This window comes from Barbatula barbatula (assembly GCF_947034865.1).
Source record: "Barbatula barbatula genome assembly, chromosome: 8".
In the NCBI taxonomy this organism is placed as follows: domain Eukaryota; kingdom Metazoa; phylum Chordata; class Actinopteri; order Cypriniformes; family Nemacheilidae; genus Barbatula; species Barbatula barbatula.
In genome coordinates, this window is record NC_136771.1 from 4094457 (window position 1) to 4113663 (window position 19207).

The following is a 19207-nucleotide window of genomic DNA, read 5'->3' on the forward strand; positions in this document are numbered from 1 at the left end:
TTACACCTGAACGACAGAAACAAAACAAAAGGTTAGTTTTTGGATCTGTACGTGGCTATACGTAAAAGCTGACAAAATAAAATATTGTTTGTTTTGATGTCACTCACCTCGGTTGCAATTACACATTCATCTTTCTCCTCCGACATCACCATGACGGATTTGTATTTGGTGTCGATACAAGCCGACGTGGATGCCGATGCACATGCCGACGCACATGCTGACTCGGGATAGAGCGAATCGGAATGTTTTGATTCCGAAAACTTTGACTCTGAGTATTTAGACTCAGAATACTTTGATTCAGAATACCTGGATTCTGAATACTTGGACCTTTCGGACGCATCGCTGTAGAGAAAAGAGACAGGAGCACATTAGTTAAACAATTCTAGTCCCATTTAGTGGGATTCTAAAAAGATCAATGAGCAATATTTACCTTTTCAGACGTTTTCTGCGTTTCTCCTCAAACTCGCATGACTCTTGCAGTGATTGGCACTTTACGTCCTCACAGCTGTCGGACAGGTCCTTCGGTTCCATCTCCTTCCCAACGTGCTCCAGTTTCACCTCATGTTTCACTTCATACTTTACTTCCTGCACCAAATTATAGTCTGCAGGTCCGTGACGTGTTTTATAGCTCCTCTTTTCAGTGCTCAAACTCAGGTCATCGTGGTCACTGTGAAAGTCAATCTTCTTGTTGATGTTCTTGAGTGGCGCTTGCGTGACAACGCTCACAGACAGATCTTTGTCACGGTGAGCATTGTTGGTGAGGTTGTTGATCGTTTCGTTCTCCCCATTAGCGACTTCCTCCTCTCTGTCCCGTTGGCGCTGCTGGACCTTTGAACGAATACAGACCACCAGCACGGCACAAGCGACAACCAGCAACAACACCAGAAGAACTCCGGAACCCACGGCGGTCCAGGGAACGTCGCCGCCTATTTGGGAAGCTCTGTCTGGAAGCAAGAACTGGCAGTTGCGTCCTCCGTATCCTGGGATGCATGCGCATACGTAGCGGTTGTTTCGCTCGTGGCAGGTAGCGCCGTTGTGGCAAGGGTTGTGTTGACAGCGACTGTTGACAGGTGAGCTGCAGTTCTGTCCCGTGTACCCAGGTGGGCATGTACATACGTAACCGTTGGCCCCTTCCAGACAACTTCCACCATTTTGGCAGGGGGAGAGGGAGCACTCGTCGCCGACGCGGTCGCAGTTCATACCCGTGAACCCTTCCGGACACTGGCACAAGTAGGAATTCACCAGATCTACACAACGTGCACCTGTGGGTTGAAGAAGGAATGAGGAAACGTGAGAAAATGTTCCAACGAATCATCAATCCTGCAACCAAAACACATCTTAAAGATGAATCATACCATTTGAGCATGGGCTGGAGGTGCAATGGTCGATTTTCTTCTCGCAGTTGAACCCTGCGTATCCTGTCTGACACTGGCAGAAGTATCCACCATCTGGGTTGTCTGCACAACGTCCGCCATTGAAGCAAGGCCCGTCTGCACATGTCATGGCGCTGAGCTCGCAGTTTTTGCCATAGAACCCAGGTGGACAGGTACAGCTGAAGGTGTTCTCCGTGTCCTGTAAAATCATAAAAAGACATGGTAAGCTTAGAGTTCTGAATCTGAAAACATATATTTGTGTTTGTATTGATAATAGCGGTTCACGTACGGTGCAGCTTCCTCCATTGCGGCAGGGGTTGGCCGTGCACGCGCTGACCTCGATCTCACAGCTGGCTCCTGTGTAGCCTGGCCGACAGGAACAGGTGTAGCTGCCCTGACCAGTGTTACTACAAGTGGCTCCATTCAGACAGGGCTTATGATGGGTACAGTAGTTCAGATCTGGAAAGACAGACAGGCGTGTGTTCAGAACATGTGGATTAATCTCAAAGCAGCGACAAATGGCTACTGGACCGCAGCTGGACAGCTGTTGCTCTCTGTCTGCTGCTTTGTTTGTATTATTTTTCTTTCCATCTTCTTGGACTAAATCGTGCTCCTTCTAATTCTTGATGTTTCTGTTTTTTGTGTTTATTTACGTTAAGTCACATAGCAGATGTTTTTATCCAAAGCGACATAGAAATTAGGTTATTTGAACAACATAAGGGCAACAAAAAGCAAAAGTGCAATAAAACTGGTCTCTTCTGGTTTATAACATGTTTATATTTTGGTTATCTTTTTACTATTGGCTGATCTTAGAAATACACTTAATCTTTCCGTGTTTTAAGGCAGCATCATTTTTTAAATCTTTTGTAAGCTTTTCTCTCATCTCTTCTTCTCACCTTGGTTGCAGAAGAGGCCGCCCCAGCCTTCCTGGCAGTTGCATTGCCACGGCTGCTGGCATATTCCATGAAGGCATCCCGGGTACCTTATGCACTCGTCGCAGTAGCGGCCTTTAAACCCGACTCTGCACCTGGTAAAGCATCCAAACAAACCATTAGATTAGAAACCTGTTCTGCTTTTACAAGTGAACTGTGTCATTTCTTGTTTCATTGAAAAATCAAACAGGTTTGTAACATGTTGGCACACAAGTTGAGCCAACGTTGCTGTGCTGGAATGGATGCTTTGTGGTGGAAGCACAAAAGCCACAGTGTTTACACTACTTGTTAAAGTTTACTTAAAGTTGTTTTGCATATTACAAAATTGAACTGAATCAACAAATTGGAAATTAGATTAGAAATTAGAAAATCAGATATACGTACTTGCACTCTCCAGGTTTCTCGCAGAAGCCGTGTTCCTCATCACATCCCGGAAGGCAAATTGCTGTTAAAGAAAAATACATCTACGTTAGGACCGTGGAATTACACCGTGTGCTCTTTGTTCATTTATACATCTTATGAAAACCTACTCACTAAATCCAAACTCCTCTGGACTCAAAGAAAGAGAAGTGGGGATCCTAAACCTTTTAGCTTAATTTCTAACCAAGACTACAACTAACATCTCCTAATCACCACTGAGGAATTTCTGTTTAACACATGACTACAATAGGGCGCACAAAAACAAGGGGACCCTTCTTTCCACCCTCTCTTCGCTGGGGGGTCAAAACTTTTTTCTTTCTTTCCGTGGGCTCTCAATGTCTCCGGGTTGGGAAGATAAGAGTGGACAGCTGGTGTATGCGCGGCCAGCGGGCGACAGCTGCTCCATTGTCTCCGCGCTCCCGGCAGCTGCCCACTTCAAACAATACCTCCCCTCCGCCAGCCAATAAGCGGCCGGCCCACTCCGGGAGCAACCAATCGGATGCGAGCATGTAAATTTATGGCACGCGTGAGATTATTCCTAAAAACTTTCCTCCTCCCGAGTGGAATAAATCAAGTGGTGTGTTGTGAGAGTGGGCTGGGGGGGGGGGGGGATATTAGTTACAAGTTGCTCCTAACCGTTAAATTAGTTTTTTTCTACTTCTTTCCGTTTTTAATAACTAAAAATGAAACTTTGAAATTTGTATCAATATATATTAAAACATTTAAATAAATAACGTTTTCTAAATTATTTTTTCAAAAATTCCAACAAACAACATTACATTAAAACCGATATTTGCGACGTTAATTATTAATAAACGCCCACGTGACTTACGTTCCGTGCAGTACTGGCCCTTCCATCCGGCGTCGCAGATGATTTCTCCGCGTTCGCCGCAGGTGAAATGGCCGAACGCGTCGTCTCTGGGGCGGCAAAACACGGAGCATCCCTCGCCGTAATAGTGCTCGTCGCACACAAAGCGGTAAGAGAACTTGAGCTCGGTTCGGCCCACGCTGTGGAGGTCCTGAGACCAGTCCTCACCAACAGTCAAATGACGCTGAGTGGTCATGGTACTGATGATGCGCTCCGGGTTTTCTGGAAATAATAAAGATCACAACATTTAGTTTCATAGGTATTAAAATCAAAGTATTGTTTATATTTTTATAGTCTTACCTGTTGTTAGATCCTCTTTGGAATCAGCATGCACCGCTTCAATAATAAGTGAAAAAGTTCCCTACAAAACCCAAAAACGGTGCATTAGAAGACGAGCATTATTCTAAAAACATAGCAAAAGATGCCGAGCCTCTCATCTGTTGCATCAATAGGCTATACTGGGGATACTCACCGGCCACGTGAAACCGAAATTCATCCTGATGGGGTTGGTAAAAGAACCGTCCGGTAAGCTATCCGGCACTTGGAACGAGTTGGATCCCAGCACGGGTGTAGCGGTGCCTCCGTAGGTGCAAGGTGGCTCCGGAGAAGCGTTGGGCTGATAATGTTTCAAACAGATGCGGAAAAATGTCTTGCATTCGCACTGCTGGTAAGGGGAGGTCAGGCCGCCCCTACAGCAGTTCTTGTTGCCCTGCACGCCCTTCTTGTTCAAAAACTCCTGCAACTTTAGCTCAAAGACGCCTGAACAGGACGCCTTGAAAGAAACGAACGCATTAATATTATACTTTTAATAATAAATACGTGAAGCAAATTATTGTCTTTTTCATCAGCTAAAGTTTTAGAAATCAAAGATAAAATCCTTACCTGACAGAGCAGCATGTACAGGATGGCGAAAAGCAACAGTAAGTGGCTTCCCATGACGAATAAATATTAAATAAATAGGTTTTGCAAAGTCTTTGAGCAACTCGGCTGCTGCTCACCAAGGACAGCTTGTTTTAAAAACCTTTTCTCTTAGCCGTCTGATGCATTGGAAGATACGTTCTTACTGGTGATATTGAGAGTTAACGTTGTTCCGATTCATGTCAAGTGCGCGCAAAACAATCCCCAGTTTTCCCCAAACGTGTCCAAAGACTCCAAACAATAGAATTGGAAATAGAACGGAATGACTTGTTTAATTCCGTGCGAACGTCATAATCCGTGTGAAAGTTTAGATGAAGCCTCGGAAAGCCTTGGTGAAAAAGATGCTTATAGTTCCTTCTTGGTTTGATCCTAAACCAGGTTTTGTAACTGGCCCAACATATCTTCTCACGTCCTTCTCCCACGGACTCTGTGCGCTTGTATCTGGAGGGAGGCCGCCTGCCGCCAGTTTTATACGGGGTGCCACATGCCGTGGTAATAATATGCTAATGTGCTACTACCCCCAATCAGTCCCACGCTTCACAATGCAGCTCCCATGCAACCAGTGCCAACCAACCAACCAACCAGTCTCCTCCAAGCAGCAATGCTATGCGTGCGTAAAACCGCGTCTATAATTTACAACTCGGTAACGTTTTTGAGTGCTTGGGGTTATCGTTTGCATTATAATCAATATACCAATATGGTGGTAGAAAGAAAAACGTATTAAGTGTATTTTATTTACTTTCAGGAAGTGGTTAAAACGCTTTTCATTTACGCTCTCATTGATATTTTGTGTGCGTTTTCGCGTCCAAGTTGTTTGCGTTGGCTCATTTGTTTATGACGCAAAAAAAGTTATTTTCATCTTGAAAAAGAAATCTCGGGCTTCAACTAATGTTTTGATGCCACTTCCCTTTGCTTTTCCTGCTTCAGAGAGTTTCCTGATTTGTATCTAAAAAACATTCCTCACACTATGTGTGTGTTTGTGTGTGTGTGTGTGCAAGGCACACTCACAAAAGAATACGCATCATTTGTATGGAGGCCAAATTCTCCACTTGCTTTTCCCTTTTCCGCCTGCATGTGTGTGTGCGCTATACGCGTGCAGCTCTGCTGTGAAAGAGCGCGTGTGTGTGTAGTGTGATGTGTGTGTGTGTTGCTCGCGTGGCCATCCCCGGGGCACTGCGCTATTGTGTGCCCGCGGAATAAGTTTGCTCTCAGCTGTATGGTAATTCAGGGAGCACCTGCGCTGCCGTCCTCATAATCGGCCGATCCGCGGAGCCCCACAAAAACAAGCAAATCGCCTCCTTATCGTTCCTTTCTCAGGACCCCATTCGAACAAATATGTGTTTGTTTTTCTTCGTCTTTTGAACCTCTCTGATGCCCGACTGTTTGCCTTACATTAAAACCGCGTACGGTTTTATCCAAAAGTTTTTTTGTGAAAGACAGCGGTGCCTTGCGCGTAATCATGGGGTGGGTAGGGGGTTTTAATTCGGTCGTTTATTTAAGTGCGATTTTCTACGGCACAAAGCTTGCGCCTGAGGTCCATAGTAACCAAACACAAGTGAGATAAATTACATCACTGTGTTAAGATATGCTTTGAGCGCTTTCTGTATTTCCAAGTCAATCCACCACCAAGCTTTAGACCGAGCCAACTTCTGACATAATCACGATATACATAATCTAGCTAAAACTTTGCTCTGCCCGAGGGAACGGGACGGGATGGGGTGGCATCATTGAGCATGGAAACATCAGAAACTATGATGGAATACCTTGTTCATGAATCACCTTTCCTACGTGCCTGTTTTTGGGGTCGGCCGATTAATTTCTTGTTAAGGCATCAGCACTTTGTGTTTTTAATAATAGGAAAAAAACAGTTCCCGTACAATTTATGTCAAGTCGTGTTTGCTATATATATTACCCTTAGGAATCACATAACAGTAAAGGGAGTATATGTTAAAGTGTTAGTGCTGGTTTAATTGAACCCTTCAGTGACTCAAACCCCTCTGGTATCACGTTGGTAGGACTCGCGCTCCTCTTGTTCTTGCTTTTCTATGCGCTTTCGTTTTTCATTGATTGCGCGACCCCTCGGGGGACAGTCACTGAAGGGGGTATACGGTACGCCTTCAGACGCGACCAGACCCTTACAGGCCATCTGCCACTGACTAAACGCCTGTCTCCTCCCTCCCACCGCCCGTGCTTGTGTGTGCGCGCAATGCCCTGGGTCTAAATTGTACCAGAAGCATGTTAAAGAACCTGTAACGGTATGGGCCGGCAGGGGCCAGATGGCGCAGCCGAAGCCAGAAGTGTTGCGGTCCCAGCGGAGTTGGACAGCACATGGGCGGCCGTGGGAACCTAAGCCCAGCTCGCATCACACGGGATCGATCATATGAAGTCGTGTGGGGATCACAATTAGGGGCTATAATGTTGTTTGCGACCTATCGATCGGCGAGGGCTTGGAGAATCCTTTACTTGGGGATCAATCTGATTTGATGCGCATGCACTCTGTGGCGCAAGTTTAGAAAGTGTAACGTGGATGGAGAGACCGCATCTTGAAATGCACAATATAAGGGCGTGCGCTTCTTTTCACTTCACGAATCTCGTAATAAATGAGAAAAAGAACGTGGGTGACTCTGGCACAAGGTGTTGCTCAAACTACCTGTGGTGCATTGTTTCAGATCACATTACCCTGACCAGCTGCCCACGGGCGCGCATAACAGTCCACGCGCGCCCTGGTTCCAACCACGAGCTCATTAAAATGCGCCGTTGCCATGGACATGGTGGTCGTGGCTTCTCTCCTGGGCCTCCTGAGGGGACACAATCATTCAGTAATTACGCGGAGATCCTCTTATTTGCGCCCGCGCGCGTGTGCGTCTGTTTGTGGGTGTGCGCGAGCGTAAGGAAACAGGCGTGGACGCTTTTCTCTCGTTTGGGAGCTGACGCTTGTCGCGTGCCTGCGCGTATCAAAACACATCTGCTTTCGTGGGCTCCAGGGACTGATGCGCGCGTCCGGCCACCACAACATATCGACCCCGTCTCTCTCTCTCAACGTATTGATTCGATAAGTCGTAGTCATTTTTGACACGGCAACGCCACGCTAAAGACACTTCAATTACACATTTGTTATCACACAAAATATCTGTTTGTTGGGATTAAAATTATAAATCAATACTCCTTGATATGTGGTGCGTTTTTTTGGTGGTTAAATTCTTGTCAAACATCATTAATGTGAACTTGAGGACAATTGACTTTTTCTTGTCCATCATTTAGTGTCCAACTACTTTATGAGGCCACTGTATAAATGAAGTCAGCAGTGTAATCTTTTTTATATTTAGAAAACAAAATCATTTTTTGGAAATGGATGAGCTGAAATTTATAACAAACAGCCAAAAAGTATTGAGGACTCAACATTGTTTACAAAGCATTCTAGCCAACAGCTGGCTACTCTTAATAATCTAAAATAAGAGATTTTAAATCATTACAATATAGTTTATTGGTCTTGACCCATTGTAATTTCTAAGTTTAACAATGTTTTTATTCCATTCTAAAACATGGAAGAGTAAAATAATACTAATAATTAGAAATTAAATTATGAAGAGTTGTGTCCACGTGTTTAACAGTTGTGTACTTTTTAAAGGTTTAGGCTTTTGTTTTAAAAATGAAGCTCATAAAAGTAAGTTCTCTCTCTCTCAGTTGTAGCATCTGCCCTGAGGATGAACAGATGTAGGCACCTGTGTTTAGGGGCCACACATCCCCCATCCTCCTTTTCTTCTCTCTCTCTCCTCCCTTTTAACCTCCTCAATCCTCTTCAGAAGGGCCCACAAAAGGGGTAGATAAGGAGGAGGGGGGCCAGGAACCATACCCCCCGCTCTACACTTCCATCACCCCCTCACAAACACATTCCCCGAGGACACGCACTCTATACCAGCCTTTGTCGTCTTCCAAACAGGCCCAAAGAATCCGCTGGAAGTCGATTGCTCACTTCCCAACAACGCAGGTGAGAGCGTGTGAGCGTTCAAGACATTTTTCACTTAATTTTTCAGGGAAAGCTCTCAAAACAACATGGAGCATTACAGGAAGTGACAGGCCCGTGTAAGCCACACAGGTTGTGACTGTAGGTTACAAGAGATTGAAGTAAAATAATCACAGTTGCGTCCACACTACCGAGCACACTTCTGAAACAACACAGAGTGTTGAATATCAGTCACGCCCTCCAAAAGTAACCTGCCCGCAACAAAGATGGCAAAACAGAATAACCAAGATCGGCTTTTAAGACAAAAGCACGTGGCAGGTGTTGAGTGTGTCGTGTAAGATGACGCTCGTGGGAAGGCCTTCCTCACAAAGGACTTGTTTTCCATTAACGCGCTGATCCAGAGTCAGTGTTCCAGAGGCCTCCCCTGACGTCTCATCCATCATGGGTCTCCATCAGATATGATTCTAGATCAGTCATTCCACATCAGCCACACGGACGCTCACCATGATGCTCATGTTTATGTTCAACTTTTAAAGGAGCTGCTCAATAACTGTCGACTTGGCTTTCACAGGACAACACAGACTCCTGTGTGAAGAGAATTATTGACAGACTAATCGGCCGGGGTGATCAATTTGAGTCAGTGGGAGACTTTCTGGCTGATAATTGATCTTTAGATGCGTAACGTTTAAAAAAAGTTACATTTAAGCAATTTTGTGGTACTTATCTGTTATCATTAGCCGACATGTCTGCAGACGTTTAGGTGTAAAACAGTATTCTACACTTTTTTTGATAGCTAAAAGTGTAAAGTTAGACCACATATTTATTACACACACTAAAAGGACAGATTGTTTAGAAATATGGCAAGCAACAAATTTCCTCTTAAAAAGGAAATATATTTTTAAATCATTTATACACCCTCATGTCACTTCAAACATGTATTACTTTTTTAATTACGCTTGAATATGTTGGTAAGCAACTCTGTTCTCCATTGTATGGACACATTGTTGGGATTATCGGATCATAATACTGTGTTTTTTATTCCTGTGTATAGAACAGTTGTAAAAAAACGGTGTAAAAGGCTGAAAACAAATCTATCAGGAAATGGACTGAGGATTTATCTTTAGCTTTGCTAAAGGTTTTTAAAAACTCATGTTCTGAAATTGATGAATTAACAGATGTTGTAAGTAGTTACATTATTTTTTTGTGAGGATATGTTGATCCCCCAAAAACGTACGGACTTTTGTTAATACAAAGCCATGCATATCTAAATCCAGAAAGTCCCTTATAATTGAAAGAAATAAGGCATTTCATGCTGGTGATTTGGGAAGGAAGCATGACCTGCAAAAACAAATAAAGTGTGAAATTAAGATAGGTACAAGGAAAAAGTAAAGTGGGAAGAAGTCTATTTCTTAGAAGAAATAGACTTGGCTCCGCCTGGGAGAGTATGCATACTATAACAGGATCTAAGAGTAAAAGTAATGCCCCCATAAAACTTGTTGGTTATCAATCTGATACACAGTTGGCCCAAAAGTTGAATACTTTTAAGATTTGATGTGGAGGATTTTAGTAGTGAAATTAATGTTCTTTGGAACGGGACTATGTGTAAAATGGAGTATAGATTGTATTTAATCAGGAGGACGTTATATATGTTTTTAAAAAGGTGGGGAATGCACCTGGACCAGATAGGATTAGGGAACGTCTTCTAAAGAAACGTGGGGATCAATTGGGTCCTGTCTTTTGTAACATATTCAAGCAGTTGATTCATCTCCAAAAGTTGTGGAAAGAAGCCATAGTTGTGGCGGTAGGCAAGACAAGTTTTCCTAAGTGTCTAAATGACTTTAAACCTGTCACCGTGACATCATTGGTGATTAAATGCTTTGAGAAATTTGTCAGGGATGAGCTTATATTGAAAACTCAAAGTCTTTTAGATCCATTGCAGTTTGCTTATCAGGCGAAAAGAGGTGTTGTGGATGCCTCCTCCACCTTGTTAAATATGATAATAAAACATCTGGAAGGATCAAAAACTCATGTAAGATTGCTCTTCATAGATTTTTCATCAGCTTTTAATACTATTCAGCCAGAAGGTGAGAGTAAATAGTACGGTTTCAGACAGCCTTACCACATCCACAGGCTCTCCTCTGGGATGTGTCCTCTCACCCCTGCTCTACATTCTATATACTAATGATTGTGTAAGTAAACACACAGATAGATTTATTTTCAAATTTGCTGATGATACTTATCAATGATTACAAGTTGTAATCATTAAGCAGTAGAAAGGCCAGCAACGATTATACTGTCTTTGGAGGCTCTCTACCTTTAATATTAGTGGGATTCTTATTACCATATATTATAAATCGGTACCTTTTTTTCTATATGCTGTTGGTATGGTAATGTAAAGGTTAAGCACCGAAACTCTTTAAATGGCATTGTTAACCAAGGAAGTAAGATTATTGGCTTTAAACAGACTGAGCTATTAGATAGCTTTGAACAATTTGTTCTACAGAAAGCTAAAGCTGTTCTTGCAGATTGTACTCACCCTCTCTTCCATGAGTTTATAATGCTTCCTTCTGGTGTACGTTATAGTATGCCCAAACTTAAACGCAATCGGTATAGATTCTCTTTTATTCCTACCGTTGTAAGGCTGTTAAATCTGTGAGATGTCTGAATGTTGTCGTTTTTATTTCTTGTTTTATGTTATGTTTTTGTTCTTGTATGATATGCTTACAAATCTTATGTGGCATCAAAAATTGCCGTTTTGGCTTATAATAACCTTGATAAACGAGTTTTCAACAACACGAGAATAAATAAATGATGACCGAATTTCTATTTTGGGTGAACCGTCCCTTTAATCTTGTTTTTTCAGTGTACAATGTAGTGCTATGAAATTAACTAATTCTTTATAAAAACGATTATATCATCATATCAACTGGATCTATCACTCCTCACCCTCTCTATCTCTCTCCGATCATCCTCGTGCACCTGTTGTGTCCTCCTCAGGAATTCTCTATTACTCTGCGGTCTCTCTGGGACACGCTAGGGTCCTCAAGGTGAGGGTGTTTCAAAGCGAATCATCCCTCTCTTCCTCCACTGTTGCACTGTTTTTCTCTGGCTTTCCCTGCATTCTGTCACTCGTGTGCCCTTTCTGTAGAGGTCTTAGACCCCTGCCCTGTGAGTCCCGCCCCGGGGGAGAGGGGCTTTTGTGTGCCGATGCCCCCGCAAGCTGGACAGACAGCTGCTGTGGAGTGGTCATCTTCACACATGCACACACACGCACAAAGCTCAAAGGTGTCTGTACTCTATCTATTGCCTGTGGCCTATTCAGAGCCGAGGCAGAGATGCGAAGGCACGGTTTCTGCACACTTTAATGAAGACAAAGTCCAGCGCACGACGCAGGCCGTGGCTCCGGAGTGACCCATAGTCACACACTTTAAACTCCAGAACTATTTATTAGATAATAAGAGAAGATCCAGAGCCAATGTGTCATTTATTAAAGTTTATGGAGGATAAAGACTCAATTTAATGTGAGAGGGAGGCGTTTAGTGACTGACGCCATTGTGAATCTAAAATAGCCGGATGTTTGTACGGTACAAGATCCTTGAAACTACGCATATAAAAGTTATTGTTATGCAGGGTTTATGTGGCCTTATTTCACCTTGACAAAAGCTGTTTGCTGAAACGTTGGTGATAAAATAAATGAAGTTAGTGTGCAGTTATTTTTCTTGGTATTGTAATATTCTCTAACTTCTACCTTCATATGCTGATATTCTCAACAATTCGAAAAACATCAAACATATTACCTAAAAAATGATATCCGAATAGTAAACTTATTTAAAAACTAAATAAGAAAGTATACATTTAGTAACAAAATTTCGATTTGTATTAATAATGTACAAATAAAACTGCAATCTGTAACTTTTTTGGTTAAAAACACAAAACTGTGCCATTTCTCCGACACCCTTCGGTAAGATTATTGTAATAATGCATCATTTTCAGGATTTTGAGGGAAATTAGATAAGATTAGATAAAGATAAGAATTTTGTGTTTCAAACTGAGATGGCGATAGAGAGGCCAAAGTTGAAGTACACTTTATAAACTAAAAAGTGGAACAATTTAGTCACTAGTAATAAAGCAGTACACTTACAAGTAGTTCTAGTACTTACTAAATAAATGTAAAATTTAGGGCTGTGCAACGATTAATCGCGATAAATCACATCCAGAATAAAAGTTTGTGTTCACATAATATATGTCTGTGTACTGTGCATATTAATTTTGTACTTATAAACACATACACATATATATATATATATTTAAGAAAATTATAAAAATCTACATCTGTTTGTATACAATATACATTTTTATCAATATATAAAATACATGTAAATATTTTCTACATTATATATATTTATATATACATTTATATGTATATGTTTATGTTTATTAAAACTAAATAATTTATATGCACTGTACACAGACATATATTATGTCAATAAAAACTTTTATTCTGGATGTGATTAATCACGATTAATCCTTGCACAGCCCTAGTAAATAAGTACTTAAACATTGCTTAATTATACTTGATAAAATTTGAAATATGCTTATTTTAGAACACACTCAAAAGTGTTCATTTTTAACACTTTGTTTGTGTTATGCTAGCTAACACTTTTTGTGCCATTTTAACACACCATGTGCTATTTTTTGAAGATTATTTGTTTAATAAAAGGGGTAGCTCAAGTTGTGTCTAAAGTAACACAAAATGCGTCGCCCTTGTAAAGTATGTGGAATAGACACAAACAGACAAATATGCACAGAATAAATTATATGAACACTGCCGCAAGTTTAATACTTTACATTACCAAACCACTTCTGCAGCCCACTACACTGCAATCTTTAAATTCACACATAGCCAATTGGTAGATCATTGCGTTAGCAGCGTGTGGGTTTGATTCCCAGGGAACACACAAATGCTTGAATGCACTTAATAGCCCGAATGCACTTCAAGTCATTTTGGATAAAAGCGTCTGTCAAATGCACAAATGCTAATGTACATAAATCAATACAAAAAGAATTCCAAGATAACGATCATTTCCACAAAACTGTTCGTTTACACTAATATGACAAATATGTTGCGTGTGCATTAAGCCCATGAGGATTCCGGTTTCCACAAACACAAACACACATGTGGCGGTGCCTCTGTTGCAGAAGCCGTTCTGTGATAGTGCCATTGTGTTGACGAATCTAATGACGCCTGTTGGTGTGTTACAAAGGCAGCACAAGGTCATTAAGAGTGTGTGTGTACGTGTGCGAGTGAGATAATAAAAGCAGCACGCGGGTCATTAGGAGTGTGTGTTCAGTTGGTTCCCATGCTCGCATCTAAAGCTGGACAGCAGGGTCGGGCTCTCTCACACACACACATTATGGCACACGCCTGTTGACTGATACACAAAAAAAGTGTGTGACATTAACGTGGCCCGGTGCCCCTCTACACACCCTCTGGGTTTTCTCACCCCCCTACCCTTATTCTCCTCTGTTCTTTCTTTTGGCAATCTCTCCATCCGTCCGTCCCTCCCCAGCTTAGAGGGCTGTGTTTCATTGAGACTTTTCCCCTTCTAATCATTTTTACCCATCAGATGATCCGGCCCCTGTTTCACACGCAGACTATAAAGATAGAGTCCTCCCCCACTACACACACACGCTGCTGGTCCTTAGGGAAGCCATTCGAAGCTTTGTGGTTAGAGACACATCTGCGTCAATACTCGTGGCCGAGCTTGTACACACACACACAAACATTGTGAATCTTACAAAAATATGTTGAGGTCATACTTCGGCCCAAAATCGAAAGGACGAGTTAATTAGATTTAGCATGAAAAGCGTATTTTAAGGCTATTTGATGCGGTTTTGCTTTAAGACTTTGATAGAGAATTCTGGGTATTAACTACACATGATGCATAATTACTTCACAAATCAAATGGTTATTTCAGAATATCTAAATTGGCTTTGTTTGCGTTAAAAAATGTTTTCGTAATTTTCAGTGGTTTTAGTATAAAATGTGACCAGATTCTTTAAAGGTTTTCTGAGAACATGTCCACACTTGTGCATAGGCTTTTAATAGATTTGGAAAACTTTTTATTGTCCACACATGTGGAAATTCGTCTTCGGCCTCAAAACAACTTATACCACAAAATTCTGTCACATTCATTCAAAACCTGTATACGACTCTTTCCTCTGTAAAAGATAAAGTAGTCTCAGTGGTTTTGTGTCCATACACCGGATGTCAATGTGAGCCAATGTTGTTTGGTTCTCAACGTTTTTCAAAATATCTTCTTTTGAGTCCTGCACAATAAGGAAACTCACACAGGTTTGAAATGGCATGAGGGTGACGAAATAATGAACATATTTTCATTTTTAATTAAACTATGTCTTTCAGTCAATATCTGCGCTTCCCAAGCAAGAGGTGTGTGTTTATGCGTGTACGTGTAAGCGTCTGTAGCAGTGCTTATCTGGTCATAATCTGACGGGTGTTTGATGGACTCAACAAATGTGTTTCAGCCTCTGTGTGTGTGTTGATCAGGGGCGCGAGGAACCTTTGATGCAGTGATATACGCGTGTGTGCGTATGTGTGTGAGGGCGGCTGCCAGGGTCAGCTCTGTCCTGGGAAAGTTGAGCTCTCCATTTAAATCAGCACATAGTGGGACCTTCTGGTGGCTGTGCGAGCGGACGGGTGGACAGATGGTACCAGCTCATAGCTGCAGATTCACTGCAAACTCAACCCGCAGTCAGCGAGAGAGAGAGAGAGAGAGAGAGAGAGAGAGAGAGAGAGAGAGAGAGAGAGAGAGAGAGAGAGAGAGAGAGAGAGTGAGAGAGAGAGAGAGGGAGAGAGAGAGAGAGAGAGAGAGAGAGAGAGAGAGAGGGTGGGGTAAGGAGGAGCTATTTACCAATTAACCAGATAAATAGAGACTTGGATTACAGACATTTTTTTATTACAATTACCGAAACACTTTTTTAAAAAATTGATGTAATAATACGCTCCTAGCATCACCAAATTAAATAAAACACAAAACCCACATTTTCAAACAGTTTATCTGAATGCTCACTCAACAAAATGAATAATTTTTGATACTGGTTGAGCCAATAGGGAAACCAAACCATCTGTCATTTAACTCATTATAAAATTCTGGTACAAAACAACAATCTGTAGCATCAGGACCACTCCCACATGACATCCTCGATCCTTCACATCGTTTTTCACTTGACCTCATATTTAAATCAAGAGATATTTGTGGGCATTCGGCTGTCATTTCTCATGTTAATCATTCACTGTCACTAAGGATATATTCTCTTATAAAACTTACTTTCATCTTCTACACACAAACTTAAGTTGAAAAACATATACAATTCAAATATACTAAAGAATCAAAAATTATTATTTAACTCCGAAGAGAGAAATATCCTCCAGCTCTGAGATAAGAAGTGACGGGGGTCACTGCGCGCATGTGTCGTGGATTAATCCGCTTGCGGCAGCAGATGCGCCTCTGTCAATCAAGGAGATCGGGGCGCGCGCGCGCGAACTTGAGAGAGCGAGAGAGAACGCAGCAGGTGCGCGCGGGATTTCAAACATTTCTATTATAGTTAAATACATTACAATACATTTTAGGAATCATGTAAGGAATAGTCTCGACAAAGTCGCGTTTAGTTACGGGTAAACGCAATGCCATCGCGGGATGAGAATGAATCTGTGAATAAAGACGGAGGCGCGCCTCCGGTTCCGCCGAGAGCGACTCTTCAGCGGGACACGCGGGCATCCGTGCCCGTACCTGCGCGTAAGGTGAAATGTGTGCTGGTCGGGGATGGAGCTGTGGGGAAAACCAGTCTGGTCATCAGCTATACGACAAACGGATATCCGGCTGAACACATCCCCACTGCATATGATCACTTTACAGGTAAGACGCACGTGTTTGTATAAGTTTGTGTATGCTATGGCAATGTTATGGGCAAAAATGTTAAGACAGACCGTTGCTGGCTATTCTTTTCACAACATAAAATGAAATATTAACCATTACAAAATACTATTAAATAGATATTAAACCAAAAAAGGAATTCAAAATAGCCTAATTTTCTAAAATTACTTTAACAATTTTAAATGACTCCGTTGCTGGATTCTGAACCTGCATATCATTAAGTTTTATACTATATATAGGGTTTTGTCATAACGTTTTGATCAAATATGAATACATTAATAAATATTTATTAAAATATAAACATATTTCTCTGTGACAGCGAAAGTTGTGGTTGATGGCAGACCAGTTCAACTTCAACTGTGTGACATGGCAGGACAGGTGGGTAAACAAACTCTCCCTTTCTATATATCCATCTATCTATCTGCTCTGTTGATGGATGGACATACATTTTTCTCTGTGCTTTGAATGACAGCAATGGGGGGCAGTGGACCAGCGTTTAAATGTAAGCAGGACATGAGATTAGCGCCACCTAGTGTTAGAATCACATGTCTTTATTAAGACTTGTTAGTTATTGTGAATGAGAGTGAATCTGTGTTGAGCACACTGTTTACTACAATAGTGGTGTCTTGTGTTATGATTAACAAAATCTGTGTATTGTAAAGTTTATTATTCTCACATACTTTTTCTCTCCTGTTCAACAGGATGAGTTTGATCGCCTCCGTCCGCTCTGTTACCGTGATGCTGACGTCTTCCTGCTCTGTTACAGCGTGGCCCTTCCAGTCTCCTTTAAGAACATCACAGACCGCTGGGCCCCGGAAGTCCGTCGTCTCTGTCCAGGAGTTCCCATGATACTTGTGGGCACCCAGTGTGAATTACGTGAGGATGTGCAGATACTGATAAGACTCGCTGACGAGCAGGAGAAACCGGTCAGCACTGATGAAGGCCACATGTGCGCCCGCAGCATCGGTGCCGTGGCGTTTGCCGAATGCTCGGCATTGACGCAGAAGAACCTGAAAGAAGTGTTTGATGCCGCCATCTTGGCGAAGGAGGGGGGGTGGTTGAGGAGAGAAACATTAAGAGACAAAACACCAGATGAAATCAAACAGCTGTCTGAAACATGGTGGAGAAAATTGAGCTGTTTGATGTGACACCAGTGAACTTTGATGATGGAAGCTAACATTTCAATTTTTGGTTGCCTTTGTTTGTACAATATTGTACAGGACATTCGGCGCAAAGAATCTCAATTTGCATCTTAATCTATTATATTGTTAACATTGGTTGGGCTATTCAGAGACATTCAAAATAGTTGATTGCTATTTATATTTATATAAAGAGTTTTCTATTAGTATATAATCTACTTTTTTATTTATGTTTTTTTTAGGGGTGAATGGACAGGACCTTATTTAGCCTCACCTGTCATTTGTTGTTCTTGGTTCTGTAGACGTGCGTTTAGATGACGCAGGATTGTTTGTCAGATTGGCCCAGTACCTTGCTTTCACATGACAGGATTAATTTATCTCTTGGACAGATTTAAGATCAAGTCTAGACAACACGAGGACCCAAAGCCTGTGTAACACCTGTTGTTCTATAGACGCCTTTACTGCCGACGTCACGCTTACGTCACGGCATTAGCTGCTGGAGGCAAAACAAAAACCAGCAGAGAGGAGAAATACTTGCTGTTGTTTTCTGTATTTATTTATTTTTCTAATATTATAATTTTTTCTCTTCCTCTTTGTGTGCGATCTGTATAATATTGTTACTTTCAAAGATTTATTTGAATAAAATAAATAAACCAGCACAGATTCGGCAACATAAGGAGTTTAAAATGTCATCTTGTTGTATTGTTTAGTGACACAAGCGACAGAATACAGTTGAAACTTTGATATTTCAACACATGGCTTCTGCCTTTGCCAAACACAATAAAACGAGCGGACTGCACAGAAAAACGATCATCAAAAACGCTCGCGTTAAACTTCATAATACTTTAGATTAAAAAACGATGGTCTTCTTCTTTGTGTTTAAAAATGCCCAAATCTGAAACTTAGGAACAGGTTTATATTTCACGCAGCGTTAACTTTTGAACGCATAGGGTATTCTAGCTAACTTTGTTAGCAGTTAACTATCAGCCAAAAACTAAACATAAAGGAAACCGTTTGCACAGCTTGCGTTTAAGTTAACTTTTTCAAAAACATTCGTGGTCCTAGACAGTGAGTGACCTTACATGTTTAAATTTAATCAGATTTGTTCTAGTCCCTGTCAAAAAGCAAGCAAAATAAACGCGCTACCTAGCATTAGTAATGCGGTCAGGTGGATCGTTCTGCCTCCACCTAAGCTCCGCCCACAAAACGCGTCACACCGTTTACTAACGGTAAAGGCGTCTAGAGCGAATGAATGGCGCCTGCGTGAGTTTCAAGGCAACAGAGTTCACTGCGAACTTTAATTCAAAAGACATAGACATGTGCATAATATAATCACATAAAATATGAAATAAAAGTTTTACCACAAAACCCGATTATAACACGGAACATGTACTCGTATTTGTACTGTTGTCTTCCCAACAAATTTGATAGGCTATCACCTTCTTAGTTTAATGATCGTTACAAAAGACACGTTTAATAATGGACACAGGAACATCCTACTTGCTTGCCGATTAAACGTTTTCAAAAACCACTTGGATTGGACTTTAGAGCAATTAAACGGTCCAATTTAAGCTCTCTATGGCCCTAAAGCCTGTAATTGGATCCTCTATGATTTTATTTGCTTTAGTAATGAAAGAT

At 41.6% G+C, this 19207-nt stretch overlaps 2 protein-coding genes across 3 annotated transcripts; one reads left to right on the forward strand and one right to left on the reverse strand.

The window, feature by feature from the left end:
- Nucleotides 1-4529, reverse strand: dla (deltaA; the record flags this gene model as incomplete). The annotated part of the gene is made up of 11 exons (XM_079461569.1): nucleotides 1-6; nucleotides 108-342; nucleotides 431-1262; nucleotides 1356-1572; nucleotides 1663-1832; nucleotides 2270-2400; nucleotides 2690-2750; nucleotides 3558-3815; nucleotides 3894-3954; nucleotides 4066-4365; nucleotides 4476-4529. 11 exons carry the CDS (start codon nucleotides 4527-4529, stop codon nucleotides 1-3), a joined length of 2325 nt encoding a protein of 774 aa, XP_079317695.1.
- An 11486-nt stretch (nucleotides 4530-16015) lies between these two features.
- Nucleotides 16016-18252, forward strand: LOC306898104 (rho-related GTP-binding protein RhoU). Of its 2 annotated transcripts, XM_079463357.1 has the most exons (4): nucleotides 16016-16412; nucleotides 16750-16808; nucleotides 16903-16932; nucleotides 17132-18241. In XM_079463357.1, exons 1-4 carry the CDS (start codon nucleotides 16181-16183, stop codon nucleotides 17576-17578), a joined length of 768 nt encoding a protein of 255 aa, XP_079319483.1. In that variant the 5' UTR covers nucleotides 16016-16180; the 3' UTR covers nucleotides 17579-18241. The 2 variants fall into 2 exon arrangements, with proteins under 2 accessions (XP_079319483.1, XP_079319484.1); XM_079463358.1 differs by lacking the exon at nucleotides 16903-16932 and having other exon boundaries at nucleotides 17132-18252.
- Nucleotides 18253-19207: the final 955 nt, after the last annotated feature.